Here is a 20,293-nt window from a genome sequence, read left to right on the forward strand (position 1 = left end):
ACGGTGGGAACCAGGCATGTAGAGTCCATCCGTTCACCTTCTCTGCGTCGCACAAAGACACGGTGGTTGGAACCAAAGATCTCAAATTTGGACGCATCAGACCAAAGCACAGATTTCCACTGGTCTAATGTCCATTCCTTGTGTTCTTTTGCCCAAACAAGTCTCTTCTGCTTGTCGCCTGTCCTTAGCAGTGGTTTCCTAGCAGCTATTTTACCATGAAGGCCGGCTGCACAAAGTCTCCTCTTAACAGTTGTTGAAGAGATGTGTCTGCTGCTAGAACTCTGTGTGGCATTGACCTGGTCTCTAATCTGAGCTGCTGTTAACCTGCGATTTCTGAGGCTGGTGACTCGGATAAACTTATCCTCAGAAGCAGAGGTGACTCTTGGTCTTCCTTTCCTGGGGCGGTCCTCATGTGAGCCAGTTTCTTTGTAGCGCTTGATGGTTTTTGCAACTGCACTTGGGGACACATTCAAAGTTTTCCCAATTTTTCGGACTGACTGACCTTCATTTCTTAAAGTAATGATGGCCACTCGTTTTTCTTTACTTAGAATTTGTATTATGGCAAGAAAAAAGCAGCTAACAGTCTATTCAGTAGGACTATCAGCTGTGTATCCACCAGACTTCTGCACAACACAACTGATGGTCCCAACCCCATTTATAAGGCAAGAAATCCCACTTATTAAACCTGACAGGGCCCACCTGTGAAGTGAAGACCATTTCCGGTGACTACCTCTTGAAGCTCATCAAGAGAATGCCAAAGTGTGCAAAGCAGTCATCAAAGCAAAAGGTGGCTACTGTGAAGAACCTAGAATATAAGACATATTTTCACTTGTTTCACACTTTTTTGTTAAGTATATAATTCCACATGTGGTAATTCATAGTTTTGATGCTTTCAGTGTGAATGGACAATTTTCATAGTCATGAAAATACAGAAAAATCTTTAAATGAGAAGGTGTGTCCAAACTTTTGCTCTGTACTGTATGTATGTATATATAATAGAAGAGACGGGCGGTCAGCAGATACTGATGACGGAGGTGAGGCAGAGACCCCCTGACCAGGGCAGACGGCCCCTCGCCGCACACACAGCAGACCCCGGACTTTGTACAGAGTTTATTCAGAGAACATTACGTAAATACAGAGAAGCAGATGATGTAACAGTGGTCGGGGGCAGGAGAGCGGACCCTCCATGATTACACCCTCCCACCACACAATGAATTCCATCCGTCGTCACACACGTCACTGGTGTCCCGTCACAACATGCGCTGCCATCTCCCTCCTGCGCCATCGTCCCAGAAGCTGCGCCGTCGCCGTAGATGGAGGACTCTTCCCGGGAAGCGTCTGGATGTTCATCGAGTCTGAACACATGAAGACCGGAGCGCTCAAGCTTTCACCTCGGACGAGACGTTGTAAATGACGTCAGAGTTCTCCAAGACCAACTCATCTGCTCAGAGAGACGACAATGCAGTCACGATACGAAACGTCCCCTCCCCGGTAACCGTCCCCCCCACATGGCAGGAACAGTCCGCAGCCCCCATGCCAGGGTGAGAGATGGTGGCATCTGGAGACAAATGACCCACTGTGGTGCCCCAGTCTCCCAATAGTGAAGCCTGAGCAGACCATTCCCCACCCTCTTACCGGGCAGAACACACTTCCACAGGCCGTACGTCTTCCCCACGGCCGTCTGCCACAGTCGTAGAGTGCCGTCCTCAGAGCCGCTGGCATAAAGCTCGCCGTCCGGACTGAAGCGAACACAATGGACCGGACCAAAATGGCCTTTATAGGATTCTGACAGAGGAAAGAAGGGAGATGAGGATCACAGGCGCCGGTCAGGGGGGATCGGGGGCCAGCGCCGGTCAGGGGGGGGGGGGGGGGATCGGGGGCCAGCGCCGGTCAGGTGTGTGGGGGGGGGGGAATCGGGGGCCAGCGCCGGTCAGGTGTGTGGGGGGGGGGGGAATCGGGGGCCAGCGCCGGTCAGGTGTGTGTGGGGGGGGGAATCGGGGGCCAGCGCCGGTCAGGTGTGTGGGGGGGGGGGAATCGGGGGCCAGCGCCGGTCAGGTGGGGGGGGAATCGGGGGCCAGCGCCGGTCGGGGGGGGGATCGGGGGCCAGCGCCGGTCGGGGGGGGGATCGGGGGCCAGCGCCGGTCGGGGGCCAGCGCCGGTCAGGGGGGGGGGATCGGGGGCCACCGGTCAGGAGGGGGGGGGGGGGAATCGGGGGCCACCGCCGTCAGGTGACGATTCCTCACCGAGCTCCTCTCCGGTGGTGTAGTCGTACTTATACAGCTTGAAGTCATCCCCTCCGGCCACAATGCAGTCCTTTTCAGGGTGGAGAGAAGCAGAGTTGATGGGGGCCGGTGCCTCAAACGACTTTATCAGCTCCAGGCTGGAAAGAATATAAAAATAACCATCACAAAGACCCCCAGGATCTGTAAGAGGGGAGAAGTCAGGCTGCTCCTCAGGAGGGATCAAACACTGTCAATATCCAGAAGTCGTCCAAGACGAGAAGTGACCAAATACCATAAGGAACGAGGTAGTAAGAAGATCAGAAGTACCGGCACCACGAACAGGAGGAGCCGGCGTCCCCCCCTCTACATCCAGCACCACATACAGGAGGAGCGGCCGTCACCTCCTCTACATCCGGCACCACGAACAGGAGGAGCCGGCGTCCCCCCCTCTACATCCGGCACCACGAACAGGAGGAGCCGGCGTCCCCCCCTCTACATCCGGCACCACATACAGGAGGAGCGGCCGTCACCTCCTCTACATCCGGCACCACATACAGGAGGAGCGGCCGTCACCTCCTCTACATCCAGCACCACATACAGGAGGAGCGGCCGTCACCTCCTCTACATCCGGCACCACATACAGGAGGAGCGGCCGTCACCTCCTCTACATCCGGCACCACATACAGGAGGAGCCGGCGTCCCCCCCTCTACATCCGGCACCACGAACAGGAGGAGCGGGCGTCCCCCCCTCTACATCCGGCACCACATACAGGAGGAGCGGCCGTCACCTCCTCTACATCCGGCACCACATACAGGAGGAGCGGCCGTCACCTCCTCTACATCCAGCACCACATACAGGAGGAGCGGCCGTCACCTCCTCTACATCCGGCACCACGAACAGGAGGAGCGGCCGTCACCTCCTCTACATCCGGCACCACGAACAGGAGGAGCGGCCGTCACCTCCTCTCCATCCGGCACCACATACAGGAGGAGCGGCCGTCACCTCCTCTACATCCGGCACCACATACAGGAGGAGCGGCCGTCACCTCCTCTACATCCGGCACCACATACAGGAGGAGCGGCCGTCACCTCCTCTACATCCGGCACCACATACAGGAGGAGCGGCCGTCACCTCCTCTACATCCAGCACCACATACAGGAGCGGCCGTCACCTCCTCTACATCCAGCACCACATACAGGAGGAGCGGCCGTCACCTCCTCTACATCCGGCACCACATACAGGAGGAGCGGCCGTCACCTCCTCTACATCCGGCACCACATACAGGAGGAGCGGCCGTCACCTCCTCTACATCCGGCACCACATACAGGAGGAGCGGCCGGCACCTCCTCTACATCCGGCACCACATACAGGAGGAGCGGCCGTCACCTCCTCTACATCCGGCACCACATACAGGAGGAGCGGCCGTCACCTCCTCTACATCCGGCACCACATACAGGAGGAGCGGCCGTCACCTCCTCTACATCCGGCACCACATACAGGAGGAGCGGCCGTCACCTCCTCTACATCCGGCACCACATACAGGAGGAGCGGCCGTCACCTCCTCTACATCCGGCACCACATACAGGAGGAGCGGCCGTCACCTCCTCTACATCCGGCACCACATACAGGAGGAGCGGCCGTCACCTCCTCTACATCCGGCACCACATACAGGAGGAGCGGCCGTCACCTCCTCTACATCCGGCACCACATACAGGAGGAGCGGCCGTCACCTCCTCTCCATCCGGCACCACATACAGGAGGAGCGGCCGTCACCTCCTCTACATCCAGCACCACATACAGGAGGAGCGGCCGTCACCTCCTCTACATCCAGCACCACATACAGGAGCGGCCGTCACCTCCTCTACATCCAGCACCACATACAGGAGCGGCCGTCACCTCCTCTACATCCGGCACCACGAACAGGAGGAGCGGCGGTCACCTCCTCTACATCCAGCACCACATACAGGAGGAGCGGCCGTCACCTCCTCTACATCCAGCACCACATACAGGAGGAGCGGCCGTCACCTCCTCTACATCCAGCACCACATACAGGAGCGGCCGTCACCTCCTCTACATCCAGCACCACATACAGGAGCGGCCGTCACCTCCTCTACATCCGGCACCACGAACAGGAGGAGCCGGCGTCCCCCCCTCTACATCCGGCACCACATACAGGAGGAGCGGCCGTCACCTCCTCTACATCCGGCACCACGAACAGGAGGAGCGGCGGTCACCTCCTCTACATCCAGCACCACATACAGGAGGAGCGGCCGTCACCTCCTCTACATCCAGCACCACATACAGGAGGAGCGGCCGTCACCTCCTCTACATCCAGCACCACATACAGGAGCGGCCGTCACCTCCTCTACATCCAGCACCACATACAGGAGCGGCCGTCACCTCCTCTACATCCGGCACCACGAACAGGAGGAGCCGGCGTCCCCCCCTCTACATCCGGCACCACATACAGGAGGAGCGGCCGTCACCTCCTCTACATCCAGCACCACATACAGGAGGAGCGGCCGTCACCTCCTCTACATCCAGCACCACATACAGGAGCGGCCGTCACCTCCTCTACATCCAGCACCACATACAGGAGCGGCCGTCACCTCCTCTACATCCAGCACCACATACAGGAGGAGCGGCCGTCACCTCCTCTACATCCGGCACCACATACAGGAGGAGCGGCCGTCACCTCCTCTACATCCGGCACCACATACAGGAGGAGCGGCCGTCACCTCCTCTACATCCAGCGCCACATACAGGAGGAGCGGCCGTCACCTCCTCTACATCCGGCACCACATACAGGAGGAGCGGCCGTCGCCTCCTCTACATCCGGCGCCACATACAGGAGGAGCGGCCGTCACCTCCTCTACATCCGGCACCACATACAGGAGGAGCGGCCGTCACCTCCTCTACATCCGGCACCACATACAGGAGGAGCGGCCGTCACCTCCTCTACATCCGGCACCACATACAGGAGGAGCGGCCGTCACCTCCTCTACATCCAGCACCACATACAGGAGGAGCGGCCGTCACCTCCTCTCCATCCGGCACCACATACAGGAGGAGCGGCCGTCACCTCCTCTCCATCCGGCACCACATACAGGAGGAGCGGCCGTCACCTCCTCTACATCCGGCACCACATACAGGAGGAGCGGCCGTCACCTCCTCTACATCCGGCACCACATACAGGAGGAGCGGCCGTCACCTCCTCTACATCCGGCACCACATACAGGAGGAGCGGCCGTCACCTCCTCTACATCCGGCACCACATACAGGAGGAGCGGCCGTCACCTCCTCTACATCCGGCACCACATACAGGAGGAGCGGCCGTCACCTCCTCTACATCCGGCACCACATACAGGAGGAGCGGCCGTCACCTCCTCTACATCCGGCACCACATACAGGAGGAGCGGCCGTCACCTCCTCTACATCCAGCACCACATACAGGAGGAGCGGCCGTCGCCTCCTCTACATCCGGCGCCACATACAGGAGGAGCGGCCGTCACCTCCTCTACATCCAGCACCACATACAGGAGGAGCCGGCATCCCCCCCTCTACATCCGGCACCACATACAGGAGGAGCGGCCGGCACCTCCTCTACATCCGGCACCACATACAGGAGGAGCGGCCGTCACCTCCTCTACATCCGGCACCACATACAGGAGGAGCGGCCGTCACCTCCTCTACATCCGGCACCACATACAGGAGGAGCGGCCGTCACCTCCTCTACATCCGGCACCACATACAGGAGGAGCGGCCGTCACCTCCTCTACATCCGGCACCACATACAGGAGGAGCGGCCGTCACCTCCTCTACATCCAGCACCACATACAGGAGCGGCCGTCACCTCCTCTACATCCGGCACCACATACAGGAGGAGCGGCCGTCACCTCCTCTACATCCAGCACCACATACAGGAGGAGCGGCCGTCACCTCCTCTACATCCAGCACCACATACAAGAGCGGCCGTCACCTCCTCTACATCCAGCACCACATACAGGAGGAGCGGCCGTCACCTCCTCTACATCCGGCACCACATACAGGAGGAGCGGCCGTCACCTCCTCTACATCCGGCACCACATACAGGAGGAGCGGCCGTCACCTCCTCTACATCCAGCACCACATACAGGAGCGGCCGTCAGCTCCTCTACATCCGGCGCCACATACAGGAGGAGCGGCCGTCACCTCCTCTACATCCGGCACCACATACAGGAGGAGCGGCCGTCACCTCCTCTACATCCAGCACCACATACAGAAGGAGCGGCCGTCACCTCCTCTACATCCAGCACCACATACAGGAGGAGCGGCCGTCACCTCCTCTACATCCAGCGCCACATACAGGAGGAGCGGCCGTCACCTCCTCTACATCCGGCACCACATACAGGAGGAGCGGCCGTCACCTCCTCTACATCCGGCACCACATACAGGAGGAGCGGCCGTCACCTCCTCTACATCCAGCGCCACATACAGGAGGAGCGGCCGTCACCTCCTCTACATCCAGCGCCACATACAGGAGGAGCGGCCGTCACCTCCTCTACATCCAGCGCCACATACAGGAGGAGCGGCCGTCACCTCCTCTACATCCGGCACCACATACAGGAGGAGCGGCCGTCACCTCCTCTACATCCGGCACCACATACAGGAGGAGCGGCCGTCACCTCCTCTACATCCAGCACCACATACAGGAGGAGCGGCCGTCACCTCCTCTACATCCAGCACCACATACAGGAGGAGCGGCCGTCACCTCCTCTCCATCCAGCACCACATACAGGAGGAGCGGCCGTCACCTCCTCTCCATCCAGCACCACATACAGGAGGAGCGGCCGTCACCTCCTCTACATCCGGCACCACATACAGGAGGAGCGGCCGTCACCTCCTCTACATCCAGCACCACATACAGGAGGAGCGGCCGTCACCTCCTCTACATCCGGCACCACATACAGGAGGAGCGGCCGTCACCTCCTCTACATCCAGCACCACATACAGGAGGAGCGGCCGTCACCTCCTCTACATCCAGCGCCACATACAGGAGGAGCGGCCGTCACCTCCTCTACATCCAGCACCACATACAGGAGGAGCGGCCGTCACCTCCTCTACATCCAGCACCACATACAGGAGGAGCGGCCGTCACCTCCTCTACATCCAGCACCACATACAGGAGCGGCCGTCACCTCCTCTACATCCAGCACCACATACAGGAGCGGCCGTCACCTCCTCTACATCCGGCACCACGAACAGGAGGAGCGGCGGTCACCTCCTCTACATCCGGCACCACATACAGGAGGAGCGTCCGTCACCTCCTCTACATCCGGCACCACATACAGGAGGAGCGGCCGTCACCTCCTCTACATCCGGCACCACATACAGGAGGAGCGGCCGTCACCTCCTCTCCATCCAGCACCACATACAGGAGGAGCGGCCGTCACCTCCTCTACATCCAGCACCACATACAGGAGGAGCGGCCGTCACCTCCTCTACATCCAGCACCACATACAGGAGGAGCGGCCGTCACCTCCTCTACATCCGGCACCACATACAGGAGGAGCGGCCGTCACCTCCTCTACATCCGGCACCACATACAGGAGGAGCGGCCGTCACCTCCTCTACATCCGGCACCACGAACAGGAGGAGCGGCCGTCACCTCCTCTACATCCGGCACCACGAACAGGAGGAGCGGCCGTCACCTCCTCTCCATCCGGCACCACATACAGGAGGAGCGGCCGTCACCTCCTCTACATCCGGCACCACATACAGGAGGAGCGGCCGTCACCTCCTCTACATCCGGCACCACATACAGGAGGAGCGGCCGTCACCTCCTCTACATCCAGCACCACATACAGGAGGAGCGGCCGTCGCCTCCTCTACATCCGGCGCCACATACAGGAGGAGCGGCCGTCACCTCCTCTACATCCAGCACCACATACAGGAGGAGCCGGCATCCCCCCCTCTACATCCGGCACCACATACAGGAGGAGCGGCCGGCACCTCCTCTACATCCGGCACCACATACAGGAGGAGCGGCCGTCACCTCCTCTACATCCGGCACCACATACAGGAGGAGCGGCCGTCACCTCCTCTACATCCGGCACCACATACAGGAGGAGCGGCCGTCACCTCCTCTACATCCGGCACCACATACAGGAGGAGCGGCCGTCACCTCCTCTACATCCGGCACCACATACAGGAGGAGCGGCCGTCACCTCCTCTACATCCAGCACCACATACAGGAGCGGCCGTCACCTCCTCTACATCCGGCACCACATACAGGAGGAGCGGCCGTCACCTCCTCTACATCCAGCACCACATACAGGAGGAGCGGCCGTCACCTCCTCTACATCCAGCACCACATACAAGAGCGGCCGTCACCTCCTCTACATCCAGCACCACATACAGGAGGAGCGGCCGTCACCTCCTCTACATCCGGCACCACATACAGGAGGAGCGGCCGTCACCTCCTCTACATCCGGCACCACATACAGGAGGAGCGGCCGTCACCTCCTCTACATCCAGCACCACATACAGGAGCGGCCGTCACCTCCTCTACATCCGGCGCCACATACAGGAGGAGCGGCCGTCACCTCCTCTACATCCGGCACCACATACAGGAGGAGCGGCCGTCACCTCCTCTACATCCAGCACCACATACAGAAGGAGCGGCCGTCACCTCCTCTACATCCAGCACCACATACAGGAGGAGCGGCCGTCACCTCCTCTACATCCAGCGCCACATACAGGAGGAGCGGCCGTCACCTCCTCTACATCCGGCACCACATACAGGAGGAGCGGCCGTCACCTCCTCTACATCCGGCACCACATACAGGAGGAGCGGCCGTCACCTCCTCTACATCCAGCGCCACATACAGGAGGAGCGGCCGTCACCTCCTCTACATCCAGCGCCACATACAGGAGGAGCGGCCGTCACCTCCTCTACATCCAGCGCCACATACAGGAGGAGCGGCCGTCACCTCCTCTACATCCGGCACCACATACAGGAGGAGCGGCCGTCACCTCCTCTACATCCGGCACCACATACAGGAGGAGCGGCCGTCACCTCCTCTACATCCAGCACCACATACAGGAGGAGCGGCCGTCACCTCCTCTACATCCAGCACCACATACAGGAGGAGCGGCCGTCACCTCCTCTCCATCCAGCACCACATACAGGAGGAGCGGCCGTCACCTCCTCTCCATCCAGCACCACATACAGGAGGAGCGGCCGTCACCTCCTCTACATCCAGCACCACATACAGGAGGAGCGGCCGTCACCTCCTCTACATCCAGCACCACATACAGGAGGAGCGGCCGTCACCTCCTCTACATCCGGCACCACATACAGGAGGAGCGGCCGTCACCTCCTCTACATCCGGCACCACATACAGGAGGAGCGGCCGTCACCTCCTCTACATCCGGCACCACGAACAGGAGGAGCGGCCGTCACCTCCTCTACATCCGGCACCACGAACAGGAGGAGCGGCCGTCACCTCCTCTCCATCCGGCACCACATACAGGAGGAGCGGCCGTCACCTCCTCTCCATCCGGCACCACATACAGGAGGAGCGGCCGTCACCTCCTCTCCATCCGGCACCACATACAGGAGGAGCGGCCGTCACCTCCTCTACATCCGGCACCACATACAGGAGGAGCGGCCGTCACCTCCTCTACATCCGGCACCACATACAGGAGGAGCGGCCGTCACCTCCTCTACATCCGGCACCACATACAGGAGGAGCGGCCGTCACCTCCTCTACATCCAGCACCACATACAGGAGGAGCGGCCGTCACCTCCTCTACATCCAGCACCACATACAAGAGCGGCCGTCACCTCCTCTACATCCAGCACCACATACAGGAGCGGCCGTCACCTCCTCTACATCCAGCGCCACATACAGGAGGAGCGGCCGTCACCTCCTCTACATCCGGCACCACATACAGGAGGAGCGGCCGTCACCTCCTCTACATCCGGCACCACATACAGAAGGAGCGGCCGTCACCTCCTCTACATCCAGCACCACATACAGGAGGAGCGGCCGTCACCTCCTCTACATCCAGCGCCACATACAGGAGGAGCGGCCGTCACCTCCTCTACATCCGGCACCACATACAGGAGGAGCGGCCGTCACCTCCTCTACATCCAGCACCACATACAGGAGGAGCGGCCGTCACCTCCTCTACATCCGGCACCACATACAGGAGGAGCGGCCGTCACCTCCTCTACATCCAGCGCCACATACAGGAGGAGCGGCCGTCACCTCCTCTACATCCAGCGCCACTTACAGGAGGAGCGGCCGTCACCTCCTCTACATCCGGCACCACATACAGGAGGAGCGGCCGTCACCTCCTCTACATCCGGCACCACATACAGGAGGAGCGGCCGTCACCTCCTCTACATCCGGCACCACATACAGGAGGAGCGGCCGTCACCTCCTCTACATCCAGCACCACATACAGGAGGAGCGGCCGTCACCTCCTCTACATCCAGCACCACATACAGGAGGAGCGGCCGTCACCTCCTCTACATCCAGCACCACATACAGGAGGAGCGGCCGTCACCTCCTCTACATCCAGCACCACATACAGGAGGAGCGGCCGTCACCTCCTCTACATCCAGCACCACATACAGGAGGAGCGGCCGTCACCTCCTCTACATCCAGCACCACATACAGGAGGAGCGGCCGTCACCTCCTCTACATCCAGCATCACATACAGGAGGAGCGGCCGTCACCTCCTCTACATCCAGCACCACATACAGGAGGAGCGGCCGTCACCGCCTCTACATCCGGCGCCACATACAGGAGGAGCGGCCGTCACCTCCTCTACATCCAGCGCCACATACAGGAGGAGCGGCCGTCAACTCCTCTACATCCAGCACCACATACAGGAGGAGCGGCCGTCACCTCCTCTACATCCGGCACCACATACAGGAGGAGCGGCCGTCACCTCCTCTACATCCAGCACCACATACAGGAGGAGCGGCCGTCACCTCCTCTACATCCAGCACCACATACAGGAGGAGCGGCCGTCACCGCCTCTACATCCGGCACCACATACAGGAGGAGCGGCCGTCACCTCCTCTACATCCGGCACCACATACAGGAGGAGCGGCCGTCACCTCCTCTACATCCGGCACCACATACAGGAGGAGCGGCCGTCACCTCCTCTACATCCAGCACCACATACAGGAGGAGCGGCCGTCACCTCCTCTACATCCAGCACCACATACAGGAGGAGCGGCCGTCACCTCCTCTACATCCGGCACCACATACAGGAGGAGCGGCCGTCACCTCCTCTACATCCGGCGCCACATACAGGAGGAGCGGCCGTCACCTCTTCTACATCCGGCACCACATACAGGAGGAGCGGCCGTCACCTCCTCTACATCCGGCACCACATACAGGAGGAGCGGCCGTCACCTCCTCTACATCCAGCACCACATACAGGAGGAGCGGCCGTCACCTCCTCTCCATCCAGCGCCACATACAGGAGGAGCGGCCGTCACCTCCTCTCCATCCAGCGCCACATACAGGAGGAGCGGCCGTCACCTCCTCTACATCCAGCACCACATACAGGAGGAGCGGCCGTCACCTCCTCTACATCCAGCACCACATACAGGAGGAGCGGCCGTCACCTCCTCTCCATCCAGCGCCACATACAGGAGGAGCGGCCGTCACCTCCTCTACATCCAGCACCACATACAGGAGGAGCGGCCGTCACCTCCTCTACATCCGGCACCACATACAGGAGGAGCGGCCGTCACCTCCTCTACATCCGGCACCACATACAGGAGGAGCGGCCGTCACCTCCTCTACATCCGGCACCACATACAGGAGGAGCGGCCGTCACCTCCTCTACATCCGGCACCACATACAGGAGGAGCGGCCGTCACCTCCTCTACATCCGGCACCACATACAGGAGGAGCGGCCGTCACCTCCTCTACATCCGGCACCACATACAGGAGGAGCGGCCGTCACCTCCTCTACATCCAGCGCCACATACAGGAGGAGCGGCCGTCACCTCCTCTCCATCCAGCGCCACATACAGGAGGAGCGGCCGTCACCTCCTCTACATCCAGCACCACATACAGGAGGAGCGGCCGTCACCTCCTCTACATCCGGCACCACATACAGGAGGAGCGGCCGTCACCTCCTCTACATCCAGCACCACATACAGGAGGAGCGGCCGTCACCTCCTCTACATCCAGCACCACATACAGGAGGAGCGGCCGTCACCTCCTCTACATCCGGCAACACATACAGGAGGAGCGGCCGTCACCTCCTCTACATCCAGCACCACATACAGGAGGAGCGGCCGTCACCTCCTCTACATCCGGCACCACATACAGGAGGAGCGGCCGTCACCTCCTCTACATCCGGCACCACATACAGGAGGAGCGGCCGTCACCTCCTCTACATCCAGCGCCACATACAGGAGGAGCGGCCGTCACCTCCTCTACATCCAGCACCACATACAGGAGGAGCGGCCGTCACCTCCTCTACATCCAGCACCACATACAGGAGGAGCGGCCGTCACCTCCTCTACATCCAGCACCACATACAGGAGGAGCGGCCGTCACCTCCTCTACATCCAGCACCACATACAGGAGGAGCGGCCGTCACCTCCTCTACATCCAGCACCACATACAGGAGGAGCGGCCGTCACCTCCTCTACATCCAGCACCACATACAGGAGGAGCGGCCGTCACCTCCTCTACATCCAGCACCACATACAGGAGGAGCGGCCGTCACCTCCTCTCCATCCAGCACCACATACAGGAGGAGCGGCCGTCACCTCCTCTACATCCGGCACCACATACAGGAGGAGCGGCCGTCACCTCCTCTACATCCAGCACCACATACAGGAGGAGCGGCCGTCACCTCCTCTACATCCAGCGCCACATACAGGAGGAGCGGCCGTCACCTCCTCTACATCCAGCACCACATACAGGAGGAGCGGCCGTCACCTCCTCTACATCCGGCACCACATACAGGAGGAGCGGCCGTCACCTCCTCTACATCCAGCACCACATACAGGAGGAGCGGCCGTCACCTCCTCTCCATCCGGCACCACATACAGGAGGAGCGGCCGTCACCTCCTCTACATCCGGCACCACATACAGGAGGAGCGGCCGTCACCTCCTCTACATCCAGCACCACATACAGGAGGAGCGGCCGTCACCTCCTCTACATCCAGCACCACATACAGGAGGAGCGGCCGTCACCTCCTCTCCACAGCTGGCGCCACATACAGGAGGAGCGGCCGTCACCTCCTCTACATCCAGCACCACATACAGGAGGAGCGGCCGTCACCTCCTCTACATCCGGCACCACATACAGGAGGAGCGGCCGTCACCTCCTCTACATCCAGCACCACATACAGGAGGAGCGGCCGTCACCTCCTCTACATCCAGCATCACATACAGGAGGAGCGGCCGTCACCTCCTCTACATCCAGCACCACATACAGGAGGAGCGGCCGTCACCTCCTCTACATCCGGCACCACATACAGGAGGAGCGGCCGTCACCTCCTCTACATCCGGCACCACATACAGGAGGAGCGGCCGTCACCTCCTCTACATCCAGCACCACATACAGGAGGAGCGGCCGTCACCTCCTCTACATCCAGCACCACATACAGGAGGAGCGGCCGTCACCTCCTCTACATCCAGCACCACATACAGGAGGAGCGGCCGTCACCTCCTCTACATCCAGCACCACATACAGGAGGAGCGGCCGTCACCTCCTCTCCATCCGGCACCACATACAGGAGGAGCGGCCGTCACCTCCTCTACATCCAGCACCACATACAGGAGGAGCGGCCGTCACCTCCTCTACATCCGGCACCACATACAGGAGGAGCGGCCGTCACCTCCTCTACATCCAGCACCACATACAGGAGGAGCGGCCGTCACCTCCTCTACATCCAGCACCACATACAGGAGGAGCGGCCGTCACCTCCTCTACATCCAGCACCACATACAGGAGGAGCGGCCGTCACCTCCTCTACATCCGGCACCACATACAGGAGGAGCGGCCGTCACCTCCTCTACATCCAGCACCACATACAGGAGGAGCGGCCGTCACCTCCTCTACATCCGGCAACACATACAGGAGGAGCGGCCGTCACCTCCTCTACATCCAGCACCACATACAGGAGGAGCGGCCGTCACCTCCTCTACATCCGGCACCACATACAGGAGGAGCGGCCGTCACCTCCTCTACATCCAGCACCACATACAGGAGGAGCGGCCGTCACCTCCTCTACATCCGGCACCACATACAGGAGGAGCGGCCGTCACCTCCTCTACATCCAGCACCACATACAGGAGGAGCGGCCGTCACCTCCTCTACATCCGGCAACACATACAGGAGGAGCGGCCGTCACCTCCTCTACATCCGGCACCACATACAGGAGGAGCGGCCGTCACCTCCTCTACATCCGGCAACACATACAGGAGGAGCGGCCGTCACCTCCTCTACATCCGGCACCACATACAGGAGGAGCGGCCGTCACCTCCTCTACATCCAGCACCACATACAGGAGGAGCGGCCGTCACCTCCTCTACATCCAGCACCACATACAGGAGGAGCGGCCGTCACCTCCTCTACATCCGGCACCACATACAGGAGGAGCGGCCGTCACCTCCTCTACATCCAGCACCACATACAGGAGGAGCGGCCGTCACCTCCTCTCCACAGCTGGCGCCATGTACAGAGGAGGACATCATCTCTTTTCGGGGTGGCGCCATGCTTAGCAGCCGCTGCCTTCTGTCAGCACATTTGGGGGCAGTCCGGGCAGGGGGGGGGGGGGGGGGCAGTCCGGGCAGGGGGGGGCGCTGTACCTGGCAGTGTGATAGAGAGCGATGGTTCTCCCGTATGTGATGAGCAGCGTCTCTCCTTCCGGGATGTACTCCATGCTGCTGACGGACAGGTTAAAGTTCAGGGTCTTCACTTCGGCCATGCTGACTCTGTCCCACAGACTAAAGACAAGAGCGAAGAGTCAGGGTAAATGCAGAAGACGCCCATCAGGTGATTGCACCTAACGATGAACGGACTCCTGCAGAGCATCGCAACCTCAACTTGCTGGGAACTTGTTCTTCAGCTTCCAAAGCCGCCGAGCGGTGACAAAGTGACGGCTCCATTCTCCTGGCGGCTTCTTCTGCTATGCCACTCATTACTACCTCAAACTACACTACCGCCAAAAGATAGCACGCCCGGCAGGTGACCCCCCCCCCCCCCGGCACACCCGGCGGCGGCCCCCCCCCCAGCACACCCGGCGGCGGCCCCCACCGCACACCCGGCGGCGACCCCCCCCCCAGCACACCCGGCGGCGGCCCCCACCGCACACCCGGCGGCGGCCCCCACCGCACACCCGGCGGCGGCCCCCACCGCACACCCGGCGGCGGCCCCCACCGCACACCCGGCGGCGGCCCCCACCGCACACCCGGCGGCGGCCCCCACCGCACACCCGGCGGCGGCCCCCACCGCACACCCGGCGGCGGCCCCCACCGCACACCCGGCGGCGGCCCCCACCGCACACCCGGCGGCGGCCCCCACCGCACACCCGGCGGCGGCCCCCACCGCACACCCGGCGGCGGCCCCCTTCACTGCATTTTTTCCGCAATGATAATCCGCAGCGGAACATTCTGCAGTATGTGCACAGCACAGCGGATTACCAAGTGTTTTTGCTGAGGAAATTCCACGGCAAAATCGCTTGAAAAACGCATAGTGGGCACGCAGGCTTAGGGTTTTCTAGTTTCCCTCTTTGTTTTTTGTTATAAATTCTTGTTTATCATTTGCTCTTTTGTATTTAGCACGAGTCTCTATACAGAGAACTGTTCACTGGATACATTGTGTCAGAAGATTCCACATTATGTGCTGGGGCCAATCACCATCAGCAGGACCGGACTGTATGAAGCATCTGATAGGGGGAGGGAGCTCAGCGAGGAGCGGCGGCGGCGGGTCACGCACTCCTCACATAGCACAGTAGGCGGAGCCTGCTGATCACATGACCGGCGTTACTCACCGCACAGTCTTATCGTCGGCTGCAGAGATGATCTGTCTGTCCTCGTTGTACCACAATGCTTTCTTGATGGCCGACGTGTGACCCCCGATCTGCTCCGGATCTACAAGAGAGAAGCGCGACATCCACCAGGAGGCGCCACATTAATACAGCCTCACACACACAACAAACCACGAGACGCCCGCCCGCCAAACCCAGGGCCGAGACGCCCGCCCGCCAAACCCAGGGCCGAGACGCCCGCCCGCCAAACCCAGGGCCGAGACGCCCGCCCGCCCGCCAAACCCAGGGCCGAGACGCCCGCCCGCCCGCCAAACCCAGGGCCGAGACGCCCGCCCGCCCGCCAAACCCAGGGCCGAGACGCCCGCCCGCCCGCCAAACCCAGGGCCGAGACGCCCGCCCGCCCGCCAAACCCAGGGCCGAGACGCCCGCCCGCCAAACCCAGGGCCGAGACGCCCGCCAAACCCAGGGCCGAGACGCCCGCCAAACCCAGGGCCGAGACGCCCGCCCGCCAAACCCAGGGCCGAGACGCCCGCCAAACCCAGGGCCGAGACGCCCGCCAAACCCAGGGCCGAGACGCCCGCCAAACCCAGGGCCGAGACGCCCGCCAAACCCAGGGCCGAGACGCCCGCCAAACCCAGGGCCGAGACGCCCGCCAAACCCAGGGCCGAGACGCCCGCCAAACCCAGGGCCGAGACGCCCGCCAAACCCAGGGCCGAGACGCCCGCCAAACCCAGGGCCGAGACGCCCGCCCGCCAAACTCAGGGCCGAGACGTCCGCCCGCCCGCCAAACTCAGGGCCGAGACGTCCGCCCGCCCGCCAAACTCAGGGCCGAGACGCCCGCCCGCCCGCCAAACTCAGGGCCGAGACGCCCGCCCGCCCGCCAAACTCAGGGCCGAGACGCCCGCCCGCCCGCCAAACTCAGGGCCGAGACGCCCGCCCGCCAAACTCAGGGCCGAGACGCCCGCCCGCCCGCCAAACTCAGGGCCGAGACGCCCGCCCGCCCGCCAAACCCAGGGCCGAGACACCCACGGATAATTTACACATCTGTCTTTTTATCAGGACGGGGTGAAGACTACACACTGATGGACTGAACAGGAGCATGACGTCACCCCGGCCGGAGAGGATGAGCCGCCGCCAGGGCACGACGTCACACCCACCAGAGAGCCATACAACAGCCATACGTACCGGCCTCGGGTTTGCTCAGGTCGTAGATCCGCAGCAGCTTGTCCTGGCCTCCTGTCAGCAGGTGATTACTGTCCTGAAAAATAAGGAGGGGGATGAGGTCACCAGTATCACAGCGAGAAGGACGGGGTACAGGGGCTTCCCATGCCGCAAACTAGCTCCTGTACACTGTCAGGAGCTGATCCCCTTCAGTGGCGGTGCCCACCCAACAGCTTCTCCTCAAGAGTGACACTTAGATCCCACCAGTCCTTCATAACCGGTAACCAACAGAGGGGCTCTCCCACCTGCCCCTCACCCATCTATGGCATCTCGCCCAGCAATGAAGGGGTCAGATCCACAGGTGATGCTCCAGCCTCTCCAGCCCGCCCTCCCCTCCGGCCCCGTCGGCCCGCCGCCCCCATCGTCCCCTCCAGCCGGCCCACCGCCCCTCTCGTCCCAGTCCTCTCTGGTTTGCCGCCACTCTCGTCCCCGTCTTCTCCGGCCCACCGTCCCCCAGTCCCCTGGCGGCTGCCCCTCCTAGCACTCACCTGAGTGAAGTCCACGCTCTTTACAATGTGCTTGTGCGCCAGTGTGACAAGCTCGTCCCCCGACACCGCGTCCCACACCTTACTGGAGAAAAAGATGGCGGTCACTGACTGAGCAACGCGCGCTGCACGGAGGCCATTGCTGTTACCAGCCACTGAGCCGCTACTTACGCTGTGAAGTCGGCCGCCCCCGTGGCGGCTTTGGTTGCATCCTTATTGAGAGTGGCCCCCCACACTGCCCCCTTGTGGCCAAGAAATGTTCCAATCCAGTCTCCAGTGTCGCCCTGGCGCAGCATTGGCTTACCATCTGTGAAGAGACAGATGCAGGGGTGAGAGGTGGTGGAGGGCCGGAGGACGGGATATGGGGGGGATAATGGACGACGTCCCTGTGAGATGGAGCAGCTTATAATCTTAAGTAGATGGTGGCCCGATTCTAACGCATCGGGTATTCTAGAATATGTATGCGGCCGACCGGGCGCAATCAGCAGAGCGGGGTTTACATTTTGCGCCAATCTCGCTGATTAGTCGCGGCTGGCGACCAATCAGCACAGCAGTGTTTAAATGTGTCTGCAAGATCGATCGTGGCTGAAAACCGCGACCAATCATCGAATCGTGTTAGTGAGGACCGGGGAGCGGCGCTGCCTGTGCGGATACTTCCGCTGCGAGAACCCGGGACATGAGCGGGCGGTCGCAGCAGAAGTATCCCGACTCTCCCTTCGGCATGGAGGTCAGCGGCGCCGGCGGTCGGGGTCCTTCTGCTGCTACCGGCCAGGAGATGAATGCCTCGAGCCTGTCATCTCCCGGCTGCATCTCTGTCCCGCAGATGAGCCGCTAACGGCCGCCATCTTTTTTCAGAAATCCCGCGGCGCTGATTGGCCGCTGCCGGACCAATGAGCGACGCGGGATTTCCAGGACAGACAGACGGGATAAGACGATTATATATATAGATCAGCCAGACATCTAGATTTGTTAATCCAAGAGAAATGCACTTGTGTTTGTGTTGACTTGTAACTGTATGTGCATTATTGTGGCTGGTCAAGAAGGACAGACTGTATGAAAGTGAATGTGGATTTCTCTTGTGTTTGAAAACAATGATGTTTGTTAATATGCTAATGACATTATATCAGCTAGAGGTTTATTTACAAGAGCCCCCTGGCGGGCTAGGGAGGGGGTCGGGCGGTGTACCGGGGGGGTGGGGGAGGGCGGTGTACGGGGGGAGGGCGGTGTACGGGGGGAGGTCGAGCGGTGTACCGGAGGGTGTGTGTGTGTGTGTGTGGGGGGGGTGTCGGGTGGTGTACGGGGGGTGGGGGGGGGGTCGAGCGGTGTACCGGTGTGTGTGTGTGTGTGTGTTTGTGTGTGTGTGTGGGGGGGGGGGGGGGGGGGACGGGGGGGTGTCGGGCGGTGTACCGGGGGGGGGGGTCAGGCGGTAGATTGGGTCGGGCGGTGTACCGGGGGGGATCAAGCGGTGTACCGGAGGGTGGGTGTGGGGGGGGGTGTCGAGCGGTGTACCGGGGGGTGTGGGGTGTCGGGCGGTGTACCGGGGGGGGGGGGGTGTCGGGCGGTGTACCGGGGGGGGGGGGGGGGGGTCGGGCGGTGTACCGGGGGGGTCGGGCGCTGTACCGGGGGCTGGGGGGGGGGGGGTCGGGCGGTGTACCGGGGGGCTGGGCCGGGCGGTGTACCGGGCTCTCACCTTTACAGGCGCTGATGAGGAAGTATCCGTAGGGTGTGATGCCGGAGAAGGCCAGGTCCACAACAGGCCGGGTGTGACCGGAGCAGGTCAGCGGGGTCTGCCGCATCGCCATGGTCGCTCCACACACAACAGCTGCGCACGCGACCGGAAACTGCGCTCAGAAAGCGCCGCACCGGAAGAAGCCGCCGGCCATATTAGATAAGGGCGGAAAAGACCGGAGTCCTGGAAGGTGACGTCACGGAAGCGGGAGGAGTCACCAAACGCCCAGCTCACTGAGCACACAGCGCCACCTGCAGGAGCAGCATAGGAGCAGCACAGCACACAGCGCCACCTGCAGGAGCAGCAAAGGAGCAGCACAGCACACAGCGCCACCTGCAGGAGTAGCATAGGAGCAGCACAGCACACAGCGCCACCTGCAGGAGCAGCATAGGAGCAGCACAGCACACAGCGCCACCTGCAGGAGCAGCACAGCACACAGCGCCACCTGCAGGAGTAGCATAGGAGCAGCACAGCACACAGCGCCACCTGCAGGAGCAGCAAAGGAGCAGCACAGCACACAGCGCCATCTGCAGGAGCAGTATAGGAGCAGCACAGCACACAGCGCCACCTGCAGGAGCAGCAAAGGAGCAGCACAGCACACAGCGCCACCTG

General features: G+C 61.8%; 1 protein-coding gene across 1 annotated transcript; it reads right to left on the reverse strand.

Annotated features, from left to right (window-relative positions):
- Positions 1–1,095: 1,095 nt before the first annotated feature.
- On the reverse strand, positions 1,096–19,867 carry STRAP (serine/threonine kinase receptor associated protein). The gene is made up of 9 exons (XM_073649489.1): positions 19,643–19,867; positions 18,124–18,259; positions 17,956–18,037; positions 17,432–17,504; positions 16,250–16,349; positions 15,066–15,203; positions 2,244–2,380; positions 1,636–1,785; positions 1,096–1,441 (listed from the first exon to the last, which is right to left on the reverse strand). Exons 1-9 carry the CDS (start codon positions 19,752–19,754, stop codon positions 1,380–1,382), a joined length of 990 nt encoding a protein of 329 aa, XP_073505590.1. The 5' UTR covers positions 19,755–19,867; the 3' UTR covers positions 1,096–1,379.
- Positions 19,868–20,293: the final 426 nt, after the last annotated feature.

The sequence above is a fragment of the Phyllobates terribilis genome, unplaced genomic scaffold (genome assembly GCF_046119375.1).
Source record: "Phyllobates terribilis strain yellow unplaced genomic scaffold, ASM4611937v1 Scaffold_10__3_contigs__length_209671492, whole genome shotgun sequence".
NCBI lineage: Eukaryota > Metazoa > Chordata > Amphibia > Anura > Dendrobatidae > Phyllobates > Phyllobates terribilis.

Excerpts from the sequence above, each read along its gene's own strand:
- STRAP (XM_073649489.1), bottom strand. The coding sequence starts at position 19,754 with ATGGCGATGCGGCAGACCCCGCTGACCTGCTCCGGTCACACCCGGCCT. Across the intron at positions 18,260-19,642 it reads CCTCATCAGCGCCTGTAAAG|ATGGTAAGCCAATGCTGCGC; the intron begins GTGAGAGCCCGG and ends GTCTCTTCACAG. Across the intron at positions 17,505-17,955 it reads AGAGCGTGGACTTCACTCAG|GACAGTAATCACCTGCTGAC; the intron begins GTGAGTGCTAGG and ends CTTATTTTTCAG.